Source organism: Artemia franciscana, chromosome 1, assembly GCF_032884065.1.
Source record: "Artemia franciscana chromosome 1, ASM3288406v1, whole genome shotgun sequence".
NCBI classification, from domain to species: domain Eukaryota; kingdom Metazoa; phylum Arthropoda; class Branchiopoda; order Anostraca; family Artemiidae; genus Artemia; species Artemia franciscana.
Window position 1 is genome coordinate 13,081,130 of NC_088863.1, and position 18,255 is coordinate 13,099,384.

Below are 18,255 nucleotides of genomic sequence, written 5' to 3' on the forward strand. Positions count from 1 at the left end.
AACATAGAAATTCAACTTTCGGGGCAAATTTGCCACCCTCACCCAAATTAATTCTTGCGTAGTTGGTAGTAGATAAGTCGCTATAATTTGAAGAAATGGAAATTTGTTTAATGTTCGTCACTTTATATACCATTGTTTATTTTGCAGTACTATTTATGTATATAGCAATAAATGATCTTTACAGATCTCGAAAGAGTTGAGTATCGTTCTTTTAGTGCCAGACTTTTCCGCATTGTTAGTCAGATAATAAATTTTGACGTTCCTATTGATGTAGAACGCTTAAAAGTAAAGATATTACTAAATTAGTAAGTGATAATAGTAGAAAATAGTGAATAGAAATAGAAAATAGTAAAAGAGTAGTGATTGATAATAAATTGTGACGTTCCTATTGATGCAGAACGCTTAAAGGTAAAGATATTACTAAATTAGTAAGTGATAATAGTAGAAAATAGTAAATAGAAATTAGTGAAAGAGTAGTGATTGATAAGAAATTTTGATGTCCCTATTGATGCAGAACGTAAAGGTAAAGATATTACTAAATTAGTAAGTGATAATAGTAGAAAATATTAAAAGAGTAGTGATTGATTAATAAATTTTGACGTTCCTATTGATGCAGAACGCTTAAAGGTAAAGATATTACTAGATTAGTAAGTGATAATAGTAGAAAATAGAAAATAGTAAAAGAGTAGTGATTGATGATTAATTGTGACGTTCCTATTGATGTAGAACGCTTAAAGATAAAGATATTACTAAATTAGTAAGTGATAATAGTAGAAAATAGTAAAAGAGTAGTGATTGATAATAAATTATTGATGCAGAACACTTAAAGGTAAAGATATTGCTAAATTAGTAAGCGACTGTCATAAGCTAAAAAAATAGCCGAAGTCGCGTTTCAAGTGATATAATATCAAAATCAAAACATGAATCATAGGCATTACTTGAGTCAAAACAAATAAGTGAAAACAGACTTACAATTACATATAACCATCAAAACTAATAAGAAAATTTAAACAGTCCCAGCATCCTTACTTCTGCCGAGTTAAACCTGTTTTAAAATTCTCATTTTAGTTTTAATGATTTTATGTTATTGTAGGTCTCTTTTCTTTTATATGTTTATTTTTTTCTGAGAACAGCCCTTGGATAAAGGGGTGAAATATTCATTCAAATAATTCCACTGTCTTGCGGAAAGAATTTCCTATTGTTCTTCTTGTTTTTGATGTTTAGGAAGCAAAATTTTTCGTTATTCTTGTTGGAACCCCAAAGGCTGACAATAGACCACCGCACAGGAAAACTGATTACAAGTCAGCCCCGTCAAAAGAGATTCTGGGTAAATCATCATTTGAATTATTAGAATTATATATATTAATATTAAAATCTCTCATGTTAATAATTTTGGGGTACTTTTTCGAAGCAATAATCATGAAAGAATCAAGAAATTCCACAAATTTGGAGGGCGGTAAAATACGTAAACTTGGAGGAGATTCTGGGTCGATTTTAGAATTATAAACACCAATATTAAAATCCCCCATGGCAACAATTTTGGGGTAACTTTTTCGAAGCAATAATCATAAAATCATCAAGAAATTTCACGAATTTGGTGGCCGGTAAAATACGCAAATTCGGAGGAGATTCTGGGGGAACTACCATTTGAAGTATTAGAATTATAAACATCAATATTAAAATCCCCCATGATGACAATTTTTGGGTACTTTTTTGAAGTAATAATAATAAAATCATCAAGAATTTCAGCGTACTTAGAGGCCAGTAAAATACAAAACACTATTCTTTAATACTTTTCACATCTATAGTAACCGTCAAAAACTCAAACAATATTTTAGTATATAGATGATAAAATTCACTCACCATATCTGACTGAATTGTTGATTTAATGAAAAAATCAACCCCTCTCTGTTTTTATTAATCCAATTCTTATGAAAAAAAACATAATCCTTTTTGGTATTTAATGTCTCTGTCAAATCATCCAAACAATTTTTATAAGAGGTGAAGACATCTACATCATAATAAAGAAATAAACAGGGACCTTCCCTGTTTTGACCATGGAGCCTTTCGACGGGAATTAAGTGTATTGTGATTGGATTTTGTATTGTCTTCTATTTAATAATAAACTTCTCCTCTCTCCTTCGATCAAAAATATTTAGCAGCCAGCGACAGTCCAAAAATGTCAATCTGCAACCAGCACCTTTATTCAAAATTTGAGCGGAGAGTAGATATTTAATTTTTTGGGATAGAATGGGCCATCATATCAAAAACACTATTATCTTTGCATCAAAATTTCCCCTAGATCTAAGGGGAACTCCTTGTATTTACGATGTTTATCATCCATTATCTTGACCTTGGGTATGCTTATTGACAAAAAGTGGCTTGCCAACCATACGAAGAGCCAAAAGAGACACAGATGTGGCCAGAATTTCTTCTGAAAGAAAAAAACAAAAACCAGAACTTCATAACGTGGAAACCTTATATGAGAAAAATAAGGGAAAGCGTGGCACAGAGTAAGAAAAAAAAGCATAATAACTAGGCCTATTGATAAGAAAAAAATTGAAGTAAGAAAAAACCTCAGCGGAACACTTACCTTAACACTTCACGAACGGGTATCCGAAAATAAAATAATCGTAACCCCAACAAATCATAAATTATCAACTGACTTAATAACCAAATCCAAAGAAACAAAATACTCCATAAAATCATATAAATACAGACTCAGATCACTGGTATGCTAATTCAATTATTGATTAGTTCTCTTCCATATTTCCGAACCGTATTTCCTTTATCTTTAACCCAAGAAGCAATAATCAATCCAGACTCCTTTATCTCCTTTTTTAGTGAGAAATCATCTGTGCAAAGTGTCAAGGGCTGGAGGAACGTGCAAATTTTTATTCCAGAGCCCTTTAGCTTTGAATTGTTTTGCATTGCTAGATTTACTTCAGCTTCATTCCTGAGCCTATTTAATACTGGATTAATCACCAGTTTACGTGAATGACTTTGATTCTGGTGTCTATACAGTATATTGTCCTTTTTTTCTTCTAAGTGGTAACATTTATTAATTGACACAGGTGATGCAATTTTTAGGGTACTCCTAAGCAAATCTTTTACGTGAGCTTCAAAAAATGGATTCAGATCAGGATCAGTAGCCGTTTATGATCAAGTTTGAACACTCTTTCAGCACATCCTGATTGGTTTCTTATTTCGACATTTCTTCTTGACTTTACCTGAAAAGGCCAATAAAATATTACCTAGGTTTTTTTTTTAATTAGTGATAAAAAATGTTAACGGACTTTTCGATGCAATATTTGATTTTAAATAGAAACTAAATTGTACCATCTATAATAATTTTTTTCATAATTCTTGATGATGAAAATGATAAAAGCTAAAGAAAAGAATAGCCTAACTAATATTTAAGAACTTATGTTGAGTGTTTGACCAAGTTGGCATTGAAACTAAAGTTTAAATAAGTAGGATAATGTCTGCTTATGGTTTTTTTCGGACAAATTGCCGTCCTTTTTTGTTCTAAATTCTTGCTCAACTCAGCTTGAAAAATAAGAAGTGTGTTTTTCTTTGATAGGCCTAGTAATGCTAGCATAATAATAAACTTATATTATAGCCTAAGTAATAAACTTAGGCTAAGTGACCAGATTGAATACTTCAACCGTAGCCTAGCCTTTTCAAATATCGCAACTTAAAATATAGGCTATTGATAGTCAACAGTAGAGCCTAATCTCAACAAAACCTTTGATAAAGTACAGCATCAATTTCTTCTCCTGAAAATGGGAGCATACAGGGTGCATGAGGGTATAGTTGCCTAGATGAAAACTTTCTTACTGGAGGAACTCAGAGGGTAGTAGCCTAGTAAATGAGGCCACTGGTAAAACTGTTTATTCTGATGGAAATCCTGTCATTAGTGGAGTCTCACAGGGCACAATCCTGGGGCCCACATTGTTGAGCATATATATTAATGACTTTACAACTCACCTGTAAAACCCACTGATAATATATGCTGACAATTAGAAGCTCATAGGACAGACCCAAATTAGCTCCAATCCCTCACCAATGCAAGAAGATTTAGGTCAACTATCTAGGTGGTCATCTGAGTAGGGTTTGCAGTTCAATTTGTCAAAATGTAAAGTCCTACATCTTGGACATAACAATCCTAGATGACCTTACTATAATGGAGATGACCTACTGAAGGCTAGCCTATAAGTGAGGAGAAGGACTTAGGGGTTATTGTTGATGAAAAACTTAATCTCCACAGCCACACACAAGCTCAAGTTGCTAAAGCAAACAAAGCCCTAGGGCTTATAAAATGAATATTTACCACCAGGAAGCCATGTGTGGTCATTAAGCTCTACAAAGCTATTGTGTGTCCACACACAGAATTTGGAATGACCCTAACATTTCCCTACTACAAAATGGATGTTAAAGCACTCAAGAGTGAATGCCTCAAATGGCTTTTCTTGCCTCTCAATGTTGTATTCTCTCAATTCAAGTATTCTCCTCATCCCTTGCAAGTACAACAAGAGGTCACACAAAGAAGCTGCAAGTCCCCTCTATTCATCAACATGAGTGCCAGCAATGTTTCTCTGTACATGATGTCCTTTGCTAGAACAGCCTCTCCAAAGCCACTATCTAGTCCCAAACCATGAATGCATTTAAGAAAGGAGTTGATCAGGACTAGACCAATGCAGAGAGTATCTCTAACCTGGATGTTATAAAAGTGATCAAAAATACATTATCTGCTTAAACAAAGCATAACAAAAGTGTTTTCAGCTTCACAACTTAAGACTTGGAAATCAGAAGAGAGTTAACATAGAAGCTTGGCAATACCTACCCAAATTATGATTTTGACCCTAAACTCATTACTAAAAGTTTCATTTTTCTAGCCTAACCCCTTTCCAATATAGCAAAAAGTAGCTAAGCTAGAATTTTACCCATATTTAATCTAAGACAAGTATTGTGATCCAGGATAATTGTATCTTAATAGGCTAGGTTTCAGAGCTAACCTATGTCTGAATTTAAGTGCTGAAAAACCTTAAGTTTTCCAAGATTGCACTCAGCCAATCCAAACTATCTCAACCTATATAGGCTACATCATATTCAAGATTTAGCACTGTCTGAGTATGTAGCTTCTTACCCTGGGCTAGCTTATTTTTATAGGCTAACTAATTTGAAAAATTATTAAATCAGTAGGTTTAAGCTTGTATCACAGAAAATAATGTTGGTAATTTTTTCCTCTTCTTGATAAGTCTAAACAGTTAAGATCTAGATTAGGGGCTATTAAGAAGGAAACATGTTAAGAAAACAATTCTTACTTCATAATAAGATATACAAAACAATTATAGCTAGTACATTTTGACTACACCTCAATTATACTTTACCCCAACTCCTGCTAATGTGCAAATATATGGCCCAAATTATGTATTTTCCATGGATTGCACCACCTGCCACTCTTGTTTTACTAGTTCTTATTTTGTCATAGTTGGTTCAATTTACAGTCACATAGAATGAAAAAAGAGATATGTATTGGCAGAACACTATTGAAAAACTGATATATTTATTACAATAAGTAGAAAACACATAATGAAAGTGGATAGAAAGTGAAGCTGCTAATCTAGATCTTTACTGCTAGGTCTAAAACATAAATGTGGCCTGCCTCTTAAGTCTTTTAATGCTCATTCAAATAAAATAATTTTCACCCTCAAAGGTTCCATTTTGAGCTCTTAAAGATGGCCTGAATGAATTTCCTTGAAGTTGTGACCTATATATATTGTTTTTTCAAGTTAGAAAATATTAGTGTGCCAATTTTCAGAAAAACTTATCTGGCCATTTTTAAGGGGAAAAATACCTACATAAATATGTTTAAAGTTATTGCTCACTGAAAGGTAGTAGACATATGGGACCATGGGGAATGGGGTATTTTCATAAAAATTACCATGATACTTGATTAATGACCAATTTTACTGATTGTTCTACCATTTGATATGTGTAAATTTTATCAAATTGTATGTTATTAGCTTTAATAATTTAACCATGGCCTATACAATACTAACAATTTGATATATACTCCTTGAGTCTAAACCAAGAAAAATGCTACCCAGTCATGAACATAGGATTTTAAAGTTAAGATTAAGTATTTAAATCATAGACAGACTTTGCCATGGATATATGACAAATAATAGGTGTTGTAAAATTGAATAACTGTATTTAAATAGACTAGGCTTTAATGGTAATTTTTGTTTAAATTTAAATGTTAAGAGAAAGTTTTTTTAGATTATAGTTAGCCAATCCTGTCCTAACTATTAGCCAATCCCAACTGTGTAAAACAGTGTAAATTGTATCCCAGACTAAGAACCTAGCCCATTGTCTATTTTTATGCATTTTAATCGAATACATATAGGCTATACATTTAAATCAAAATCCTTGTCTGAGACTAGCCAATGTCCAAGTATTAGGAAATGTCTTGGATTAAAATATGGTAATGCTGTATTATATGGCCTCTTGAGAAGGAAATGTAATAATAACAAAAGGATACTGCTATTTGTTTCTCTAATCAAGACTCACAATCAACATGTGTAAATCAATGGTCACTACTTTCACAGTCTGCCCCCTGCAAATAGTACCAGATATAGACATTTTTTCAGCTTGTATTACCAAATGAAACTCTTATAATCTTTTGCCCAAACATATATTGAGGGTGTTTTCATATGTAGGCCCACAAGAAAGTAAATGAAGAAAAACAATTATATTTCCTCTGTTGTTTTCATCTTAAATTGTTGTATTTCTTAATCTGCTAACAATATCACAGTCATTGTGAAAGAATTAAGATCAGTTGAATGAAAATATTATTCAAGAACACATAGAAAATGTTGATTTCAGTCATGGCATCAACTAGGGGAGGCTCACTGTCACCCAGGATATTTTATCCCTCCCTCCCCCCATATATTTTGAAAATAGTTTTGTTGTTATTATTATTGAAAAATGATTTTTTTTACTTTCTTGAAATACTGGAAAAACATTTGCCCCTCCCCCCTCCAGATTTGTGTAGAACATACATTTTTGCCCCTTTTTCCTAATTTCCATTATTTGGTGTTACTAGATAAATATAGAAAGGAACATGAAAGTTAGGGTGTCTCAAAAACAAAGAGGTAACAGTAGGTAAAGGATAAAGCACTAAACCATGAAAATTCAAACTGTCAGTGCTGATCTCCATCTCAAAGCTCCTTGGCCAGGAAGTGCAATGGTGGCTGGGGGTCAGCCATCCTGTGCTTTTCCACACCGTTTCTGCTTACCTTCCCCAGATTTCTCCAGTTACCCATTTAGAACTGGGTTGACTCTGACTGAGCTTACAGAGTCACACCACTGACCCCCATCTTAAACCAGATAGTTGGATACACTAGGGTTTAAACCATCACCTTTCAGACAAAGGATTATAATTCCAGTGCACCAACCAATTGGCTAGGACAACTCATAGAGGAGGAGGGGATAAAATGCAGTTTTCAAAATCATGGTAGGAGGGGTTACAATTTTGTTGTTTTTTCAATAAAAAAAATCAAATAGATTGTTTTTTCAGTGAAATTTTGAAGGAGCAAAAGAGGCAAAAATACAAGGAGCCAATATTTTGGCCTTAACCAATAATATCAAATAGTCTGTGGGAATAAACTCTGAGTAAGGAACAACTTGTTCCAATAGTAACCCAAACTCTAAAAAACAGAATTTTCATAAAAATAGATGCATGAAAAGAATTCACTTGTTATGCAGATTCCAAGTATATAAAATCCATTATTTTGATGTTACCCATTAAAAGCTACAAGCCTGAGAGAATTTGCCTGATTTTCAAAAAAGGGGAAAACACTCCCAAATAGTCAACCCATGCTAATGAAATTTGCAGCATTAGATTTAGCATATCAGAACCTAACTGTAGAGGCTTTGAGCTCCTATTGATCTGTTCTTGTTTTCTTTTTCCACATAAGTGATTGTATTGAACCAATGGTCCTAGAAGATGTGGCTCAATGACCGAGCTCATTGAAACAGAAATCAAAAGTTCTAGTCAAAAATGTCAGAAATTAAATAAAAAAATACAAACTAGGTTTTTCCAATGAAATTAAGAAGAAGCATTAAAACTTAAAATAAACAGAAATTACTCAGTATTTGGGGAGATTTCCCCTTACTCAGCCCTTGCTTTTATGATAAAGTTTGACTTCTTGTCCCAGTTGTTTATCAAAGACTGCTAAAAAAAAAACTTGAAGACTTTAGTGTAAAGAGCATGGGTTACAGAAGGGATCACAGCCTTCATATGCAGAATAATTTCTGTGCTTTTAAGTTTCAACATTGCTCCTAAATTTCAGTTGAAAAAACTTGTTTTTTATTTAATTTTGGTTCAAAGTTTATTGTAAGGGGAAAATAAGTAAAGAAAAACAAAATAATATGCCACCAAGTGGTTAATCCAAATGTAGTAATTACTACTATTTTATCCCATTCCCGTTTATGTGGGCTACATACAACCATAGTCTGTATAGTCTATAAAAGTTTGCTGGCTTTATACATTTTTTATGGCACTTGGTATTAACCAAGTGACATATAGCAATCGCAAATCCTGTTGGTCCCAGTTTTGCTACTTTAGGCACTTCCAGGTAAGCTAGGACGATGAAATTTGGCAGGCTTATCAGGGACTGGACCAGATTAAATTAGAAATAGTCGTTTTTCTGATTTGACCATATGGGGGGGAGTGAGGGGCCGGTTAATTTGGAAAAAATGAAGTATATTTAACTTACAAATGGTTGATCAGATCTTAATAAAATTTGATGTTTGGAAGAATATTGTGTCTCAGAGCTGTTATTTTAAATCCTAACTGGATCTGGTGACATTGGGGGGGGGGAGGGGGAAACCTAAAATTTCGGAAAACACTTAGAGTGGAGGGATCAGGATGAAACTTGGTGGGAAAAATAAGCACAAGTCCTAGATACATGATTGATATAACCGGAATGGATCCGCTCTCTTTGGGGTAGTTGGGGAGGGGTTAATTCCAAAAAATTAGAAAAAATTAGGTATTTTAACTTATGAATGGGTGATCAGATCTCAATGAAATTTGACATTTAGAAGGATATTGTGTCTCAAAGCTCTTATTTTAAATCCTGACCAGACCTGGTCACATTGGGGGGTGTTTGGGGGGGGCCTAAAATCATGGAAAATGCTTAGATTGGAGGGATCAGGATGAAACTTGGTGCAAAAAATAAGCAGAAGTCTTAGATACATGATTGGCATAATTGGAACAGATCCGCTCTATTGGGGGATCCGCTCATATTTAGAAGGACCTCGTAACTCAGATCTCTTATTTTAAATCTCAGCTGGATCCAGCATCATTGGGGAGGGGACTGGAAATCTTAGAAAATACTTAAAGCAGAGAGATCAGGGTGAAACTGGACGGGAAGAATAAAAACCTGTCTAAGATACGTGACTGACATAACCGGACTGGATCTGCTCTCTTTGGTGGAGTTGGGAGGGTGGTAGTTTGGAAAAATGAGGTATTTGTAACTTACAAAAGGGTGACCAGATCTTAATGAAATTTGATATTTAGAAGGATCTTGTGCTTTAAAGCTCTAATTTCAAATTCCGACCAGATCCTGTGACATTGGGGGGAGTTGGAGGGGGAAACGGGAATTCTTGGAAAACGTGAAAATTGGGGTATTTTTATCTTACGAATAGGCGATCGGATCTTAATGAAACTTGATATATATAGAAGGATCTTATGTCTCATGCTCCAGTTTCGACTTGAATTGGATCCAGGGACATAGGGGGTTGGAGGAGGGAAACAAAAATCTTGGAAAATGCCGAGTGGAGAGATTGGGATGAAACTTGGATGGGAAAAATAAGCACAAGTTCTAGATACGTGACATAATTGGGACGGATCCGTTCTCTTTTGAGGAGCCGGGAGGGGGTGTTAATTTGGAAAAGTTTGAAAAATTGAGGTATTTTTAACTTAAGAACAGGTGACCGGATCTTAATGAAATTTGATATTTAGAAGGAATTCATGTCTCAGAGCTTTCATTCCAAATCCTGACCAGATCTGTTGACATTGGGGGGAGTTGGAGGGGGAAATCTTGGAAAATGCTTGGAGTGGAGGAATCAGGATGAAACTTGGTGGATAGAATAAGCAAATGTCCTTGATACGTGATTGACGTAACCGTATTGGACTCGCTCTCTTTGGGGAAGTTTGGGAGAGGGGTTCAGCGATTTGGCGTGTTTGACGCTTCTGGGCGTGCTAGGATGATGAAAATTGGTAGGCGTGTCAGGGAGCTGCAAAAATTGACTTGATAATGTCGTTTTCCCAGATTCGACCATCTGGGGCTAAAGGGAGAGGAAAAATTAAAAAAAATGAGGTATTTATAACTTACGAGTGGGTGATTGGATCTTAATGAATTTTGATATTTAGAAGGACATTGTGACTCAGAGCTCTTATTTTAAATCCTGACCTGCATTAAGCCTCTGATTTTCCTTTTAAATCAATCTATTGATTCTTAGAATTTTGTTAGAGCTCATACAATATGAGCTCTTGGCTCTTAGCTCTTCTTGCCTCATCACAAGTGCAATATGAGCTCTTAGCTCTTGTTTTAATTGACTTTGTTTGGCTTTGGGGACCAACTGCTGATTATAAAAGTAAAAAAGATAATGGCAAACCCCCAAAGCCATCAAGCCTATAGCCCAAGTCTATGTCTAGATAAGATGTTTATTTCACAAAACTTCTTTTAGAAGCCCCAGAGCCAAACTCGAATTTTAGGACCAAAAAACAACTAAAAAGAAAAGCAAACATCAAACAAAACATGTTAAAAAAAATTAGTTAGGACATTAAAAACATAAGAAAGAAGAAAAATCAGGAAATACAAAACATAGGCAACACATGTTCAAGTAATAAAATCTGTTGGGGGGGGTGCCAGAAAAACAGCAGTGATTATTATATATGAAAAGAGCTTTTATTAAAGAGCATAGGCCCAGTGGTATATTTCTTTTTTCTCTCTGATTTCTGCCTTATGATTAGTCTTAACCAATTTTTCAATCATCTATTCTACTTGTATGGATTTATTGTGGTCAAATCTGATAAACTTAACAATATATTGATAGTTCAAGTATGCCATTTTTTATCATTGTTGATAGTTCATAAGCAAGTTTTTTAAATGCAAATGAGACAAATTATCCTCTTAAAAAATGATAGAAAATACATTAAATTGCACAATCAATATTCTTACCCTTCTTACCAAATATAATGATCATTGTCTTTTCAGATTTGACCCCCCCCCACAAATGGTGCCAGACATAACCCTAGGTTGTGCTAAAAAATTTGTCAATTATCTTGCTTTTTTCTTTTTTTTAAAGCCTCAAAATTTTACTTACACAACTCAAGAACTTTTCAAGTCATGTGTAACTACTGATCAAGACTTTTACCTAAATAACAGCATGAGAAGGTGTTTTCATGTTCTCCTAATTCTACCCCTATAACAATATTAAGGTATATTAAATAAGATAATAATATGATAAAGAAATACTATAGTAATAAGATATTAAAGAACATGTCAAGAAATGTGTTTATATTAATAAGAGAAGTACAACTTAGAGTTTTGGTTTAGAGTTTGTGTATCTTGGACTAAGTTTATAGTAACAATTTCATGGAAGAACATTAAAAAAAAACAATCTTTTTTTAGGTACTAAGCAGGAAATGAATGGACCTGTTGGGCAACCACCTTCTGGTCAAACTCCACAGGGTCCCCCAAAGCCGGGTTTTCCGGGCCCTATTCCGTCTGGAGCTCCTTTAAATAGACCATTTAATAGTCAGCAGCCACCATTTCAACAGGTTGTTCTTTATTTATATTTACTAGGTTACAGCTACTGCTATAACTATGATTCTTTTCTTACTACTTGTCATATTAACTTGATTTATCATAAGAAATATCATATTTAGGACAAACAATATCTATGATGAAACTTGGAAATTTATAGCATGAGAGTGGGTTTGCAATAGTTGTAAATTTTCTAACTTATTAAATTGTTATCATCATGAGAAGCAATTTCATATTTTATAATAGAAAGTAAAAGCTTTGGACTTTAATTATCTTAAAACCCTTTTTGTGCATGCAAGTGTAATTTTAAGGGAAAAAGGTCTAGTAATTAAACAATAATAAGTTTTAAAACCAATAAAAGGTTTTAATTTCTTTTACTGAATAGGCTTTCCTGATTATTTTTTTTAGTGAAGGAATCCTGCACCTTAGCCTCTAATAACCAAGATTTATTTGTTTTTATTCTACCCTTTCCCCACCAAATCATAGTTTTTTTCTTTTTCTTATTTTTTGCTTTCTTCTTTTTTTTCTTTAGAAGTTTTACACACTATTTAACATTTTGGTAGTCTTAAATTAGTCTACCATATCTTTTAAAACAATCCCCACTAGAAATTCGCCACGCCAAATGCTACCATAACCTGAATTTGGGAAAATCAAGGGCTTGTCAAGAATCAGAATTATGCATTTTTCTGATTCTTAAAGTAGTTTGACAATCTTTTTGTTATCCAAAAACATATTACATCTTAAATTTTTCATTTGTCATTCACATTAATTGAAATTTTGGATTTAGAATCAAATTAAATCATTAATTACAATTGTGGCAAGACGGAAAACAAATTCCTCATTATAAAGTTGTACTGCTAATGATACTACCAAATAGTCCTACTAGTGATACTAAAATCACACTAATTTTATGCCTTAGCATATTATATCTCTCTCTATGTAAAAAAACAAACACAATACTTGATCTAATTAGGTTTTAAAACAGGTTGATTTTTGAACCTATAATTATTCCTGGTAACTTAACACCTATAAGTTAGTGTAGAAAGTCTCTTTTTTATGACTGTAGATGGAATTAAGAGTTTTATTCACTTAAGTCATAAATCGTTTTTTCAAGTTTCTTTAAAAATAGACAAAATCGTTCGTATGATGGAAGGGCCCATGCTTTGTCAATTTAAGTTCACAAATCAATTTGTTGCTGTGTGATTGCATAATATTCCAACCTGCCAGTAGCAGAACCTGACAAAATTCTAAAAACTGCTAATGTATTAGCAGGACAACTTGTGTTTTTACAGTTTTTCTTCAGGCAAAAAGTATTTTTATATGTAAAAATGGTAATTTCAGACAAATTATGTCAACTTATTTGAAAACTACAAAGTAGCATAGTACTTTGCTATGGAATTTTTTGCTTGCCTGATGACACACTAATTTTTGCTGTGATTAAGTTTTGCTAAGATTGATGACAGTCTTGATGTATCCTATCTCTCTTCAATTTGTCTTCTACTTCTGCTGGTTGGCAGGTTTTTATTTCTGAATTTCAGAAGCCATCAGTTTGTAGGATATATTTTTATTATAATGTACTTATGATATTCTTTTATAGAAGATATACTATATTAATATAATATATATTACAATATTATGTATCATATTTAACATACACTAAATTAATATTGTATATAATATTAGAATATATATATTATATTTATAAAATATTAGAAAATATATAGAATATATTTGCATTGTACTAAATTTCTTCTTATTTATCCCCCGTGGTCTACAACTAGCTATTTAATTAATTTTATTTCATTTTATTATAAATGGCTTCTTTTTTCCTTTTTTCTTTAATTTTTCCATTTCAATGTCAGATTATTTGTTGTCAGTACTATTTATTTAATGCTTCTTGTTGGTACTCAATTTATCTGTTTATTGTTGTGTTTATGGTTTATTTACCAGTGCTGTATATTTAATATGTTAAGTTTTTTTTTTTTTTTTCTACTTCCCTCAAGTTTTTCTTTGAAGTAATGTATGCTAGAAAATATTAAAGCCTTTCTCTGGACGTAATATTTTGGCCTTTTTTCATTTGTGCATATACAAGGGGGAGTGGGGGTTTGTGGTTCCTCCCTCTCTTAAAGAGCAACTAATTATCTTTTTCATAATAAGGAAAATTAAAATATTATTTAGAAGTTTGAATCATAAAATATTTTGTATTTATTCCTTTAAAAACGTGGGCTATAATGTTTTTTAAGTTTTAATTGATCTCTAAAATGATGAGTGTAAGAAAATTTGCGGAATACATGCAATTTGTTGATAATTTATACTCAGCTTCTATTTAAGAAAAACTATTGCAGTAAGTTATCCCTAGGCCAGTTTTAAACACGCCTTCTTATTACAAAACACTGTTGTTTAGAGTTTTTTATGATAGCTATTCTGGTCAAAACAGTTACAGAAGTATAGACAAATATTTCATTTTACGCGTTTTTGAAATCAGGTACATAGAAGGATTTTCGATATATAATTGAAAGACCTAAAGTGAGGTTCTACTGTCCCACAAGGATTATGCTTCTATGCCTGCATAATGGGATTTAAGGTGAGCTAAAATGAGATAATTGATCCCTTACTTCTGTTACTTCCAATTCCCTCTACTTTTTGCGGCTGTAGGAATGATGTCCCCCAAAATTCCAAATAGCCAATAAAAAAGAGTTGCTTGATGAATGCAATTCAATAGAAAGGTGGAAATATTAGATCTCTGTTAGAATCAGGGTCTTAGTAAGATTTTCAATCTGAATGTCGAAATTGAGACACTTGAACCCATGTCTCCTCCTGGAAAATATTTTTGGATTTATGCACCTCCTCCTCCCTCCTGAGAGTCTCTAGGGAAAGAGCTCCCAATTATACAAATACTTCTAATGTAAAAACTTCTCAGTAGAAACTATTCCAGGTCCATGTAATCAATAATAAGCCAACTCTATCCTTATTTCCCTCGAAGTTCCACTCCAAAAATATTTAAAATCCGTGCAAACTCAAATGGCCTGAATTTGTAAGATTTTTCTTACCAAGACCCCAATGCATCAGGTCTCATCCTCTCTTCTCTATATTGCTGTTTCTGCAATATTAAAAATAAAAGTGTTGATCATGACGCATCTGAATGGAACGTGCTAATGCCACCAGAGTATGCTCTTTAAAGCAAATTTTCGAACCGTCTCGAACCCTAGTATCAGTAACCTCCTTCAGTTAATAGCTGTGTTGACCACACCCATTCAAAGAATGTTAAGCTTAAAATTTTCAATTCGGTACTCCAATTCCTATAATCGAAGTAGCTATTTCGAGACTGAAGCTACCAGACTAAGTATAATACTTCACTTTAAGACAGAGATTCGGGAAAAGGAGTAAAAAGTCAATTCCGAGATTCGGGAAAAGGGCTAAGTGGTCTTTGACTAGAAAGCCGGTCAGCTTAAATATGAGAGGATATTATCTCAAAAACTGGAATTTTAAAAGCTCCCTGAGCTTGTTAATTACAAGTTTTTTGATCATGTGACGAGTTTAGATGGGAACATTTTTGAGTAATTGCCGAAGTTTAGTGAATACAAGGAAAATAAATTTTCGAGGGGATACCATTGCTTCCAGGTATTTTGGAGACTTCTTCTAGACAGTGGCATATAAAAATCTTCTTGCACCAAGACCGGAGTTTCAACTTGTCCCCCCTCCTTTTTGTTCCTTAACCGTTAAACATAGCCTTCACACAACAAAACTCATTTAAAGTGAAAACATTATGGAAACAAAGAAGTGAGAGGAAAAATAAACTGTTTATTTTAAAGAAATTGAAGTTAAACATCGCAATGTAAATAGCTTAGTACGTAATAAAGTATAAACAAAATACAAAATTTTTAAAAGTAGTTGTTCACTTAACATTATTTTAACATTAATGTTATAATAACTGTTTTTGTTTTATGTGGCAAACTGATTAATCAGTTATTAAAGGGTGTGTATTAAAAAGAAATAGCTAATTCAAGCCACTACTGCTGTGATCCATTTTAAAACGAATGGTAGATGGTAATGGAAGCTATTTTGAATCAATGAAGATATCAAACTGACTGGTAAATACAAAAAACAGAATTTGGATGAATTTTGTGTCAACCCTACAACGATTGTGTGGATGTGGCTGGCCCGCATATGGATAAATTCTATCATAGGGGATTTAGCCCTAGGAAAATTCCTCCATACATAATTTTGTGCTAATGTATAATGTTAATGCATAATACATAAAATAATGCATAATATTGTACTGTCTATATGACCCTTGGGTTTTAAATACACACACACACACACACACACACACACACACACACACACACACACACACACACACACACACACACACACACACACACACACACACACACACACACACACACACACACACACACACACACACACACACACACACACACACACACACACACACACACACACACACACACACACACACATATATGCATATATATATATATATATATATATATATATATATATATGTATATATATATATATATATATATATATATATATATATATATATATATATATATATATATATTATAATTTGCTTTTACATAAATATAAGGTCACAAAGTTGAGCTATATCCTCGCTAAGGGGCTTCTTTAAAAAAAATATTCTTGCTTATGAATGGCTGCATGGAAACAAGTGTCTCAAATTATTAGATTTTTTAGTTTTCTTTATGTATATAGATGAATATTGTATTTATTTCCGTTCTAGACTCAGCAGCAGCGCCCTGGTTTTCCAGGTCCACAACAAAATTCTCCAAGTCCAGTCCCACCAAGAGGTCATCAAGGACCAGGATATGGACCAAAACCAGTGTCCATTAACACTCCACCACCTGGGACCAAAAGACCTATGGAACCAAGAGGCTCTCAGCCACCTCCAAAACCGTAAGTAAAGGATCTTGAAGCATCCTCGTCTGGGGTGGGAGAATATCATAAATAAAGATTTAAAGGAAACGGGAACTTCCTGGGGGGGAGGGGGTGTAAAGAGGGAGGCCTTGAATAGATTGGGTTGGAGGAGGAGCGTACGTAGCTGTGTTGGCCTCAGGTGGCTAGGTGATGCGGTGAGCTATTAGTGGTAGTAGTAGACAATATTATACTGAAGACACCCAACTCACTTGAAAAGTGCAACTGAAATTACTTAGTTAGCCTAATAGCTGTGGAATAGGTAGATCTTGTCAGAATAGCCATAATAATTGTTTTTTAAGCTCATTGAATGCTCGCAATGGCTGTAGAATATCCATAAACAAATGGTATTTACATTAATAGACCAGTTGTGTATGCAAGGGAGGTGTTTGGGTGCCCTCCCTCCCGGAAAATTTGTTTTTATAAAAATTTAAAATGAAATGGAAATATAATTAGTAAAAGTTTTAATTATGACAGCGAAAAAATGCATATACCAATAAAAGCCCGAATACTATGGCCTCTGCTTCAGCTCCATAAGGTTTTATCAGAAGGATAAGAAAGAAAAGAATAGTAGACTAAAAACTAATACGTACTAGAACATAACATAAAGATATTCTCGTCAGATAAATTGTAGCTGTTGTAGTAAAAAAATGTAGTCCAATATTGTAATAAAAATGTAACACCGATCTAGATAAATCTGTCTTTTAAAATTGTCTAGATTCCAGGGGTTTAATAATATCCTCTGATATGAGATTATTTTGTTAACTATGAGTGCTCTTTGTCACAAATAAATGAGACAAATCAAATAAATTCATATTGACAAATCAAAATTGACAAATATTGACAAATCAAATAAATGAGATTATTTTGTTAACTATGAGTGCTCTTTGTCACAAATAAATGAGACAAATCAAATAAATTCATATTGACAAATCAAAATTGACAAATTTTGACGAACAAAAGTTTGGCAAACAAAGTTTGACAAAATATTAACAAATCAAATAAATGAGATTATTTTGTTAACTATGAGTGCTCTTTGTCACAAATCAAATCCAACGTAGTGATAAAACATTGCACTGATTCAGAGGAAATTGTTTTATAATATCATCTAGCTCCCTAAAGATTAGTAATATCTTGGAAATGAGAATACCTTCTTAACACTATGTTATTATTATTACATATAAAATTCAATATGATAACAAAACAATATATTTATCCCGAAAACTGATAAGTCATAGGATGTCTTAACTGTTTTGCCCACTATTATCTATAATGTTATGTATTATTATGTATTATATTATATATCCCGACAAAACTGATAAGTCATAGTATGTCTTAACGGTTTTCCCACTAGTATGTATAATGTTATGTCCTTGATTTTACTCATCTCTAAATATTTTCGAGTAAGTATATGTCGCAAATTTAATCTTATTCTTATAATTTCTTTATT

The 18,255-nt window shown here is 33.1% G+C and overlaps 1 protein-coding gene across 4 annotated transcripts in view; it reads left to right on the forward strand.

Annotated features, from left to right (window-relative positions):
• Positions 1-3,374: 3,374 nt before the first annotated feature.
• The window catches only part of LOC136025902 (brahma-associated protein of 60 kDa-like), a 42,815-nt gene continuing 27,934 nt past the window's right edge, over positions 3,375-18,255 (forward strand). Inside the window, exons 1-3 of one of the 4 annotated variants that reach the window (XM_065701973.1) lie at positions 3,375-3,449; positions 11,709-11,857; positions 16,615-16,787. In XM_065701973.1, coding sequence (XP_065558045.1) covers positions 11,723-11,857; positions 16,615-16,787 — 308 coding nt within the window. In that variant the 5' untranslated portion in view covers positions 3,375-3,449; positions 11,709-11,722. Of the gene's footprint in view, positions 3,565-11,708; positions 11,858-16,614; positions 16,788-18,255 lie in introns of all 4 variants that reach the window. The other 3 variants (XM_065701982.1, XM_065701964.1, XM_065701990.1) reach the window with 3 other exon arrangements.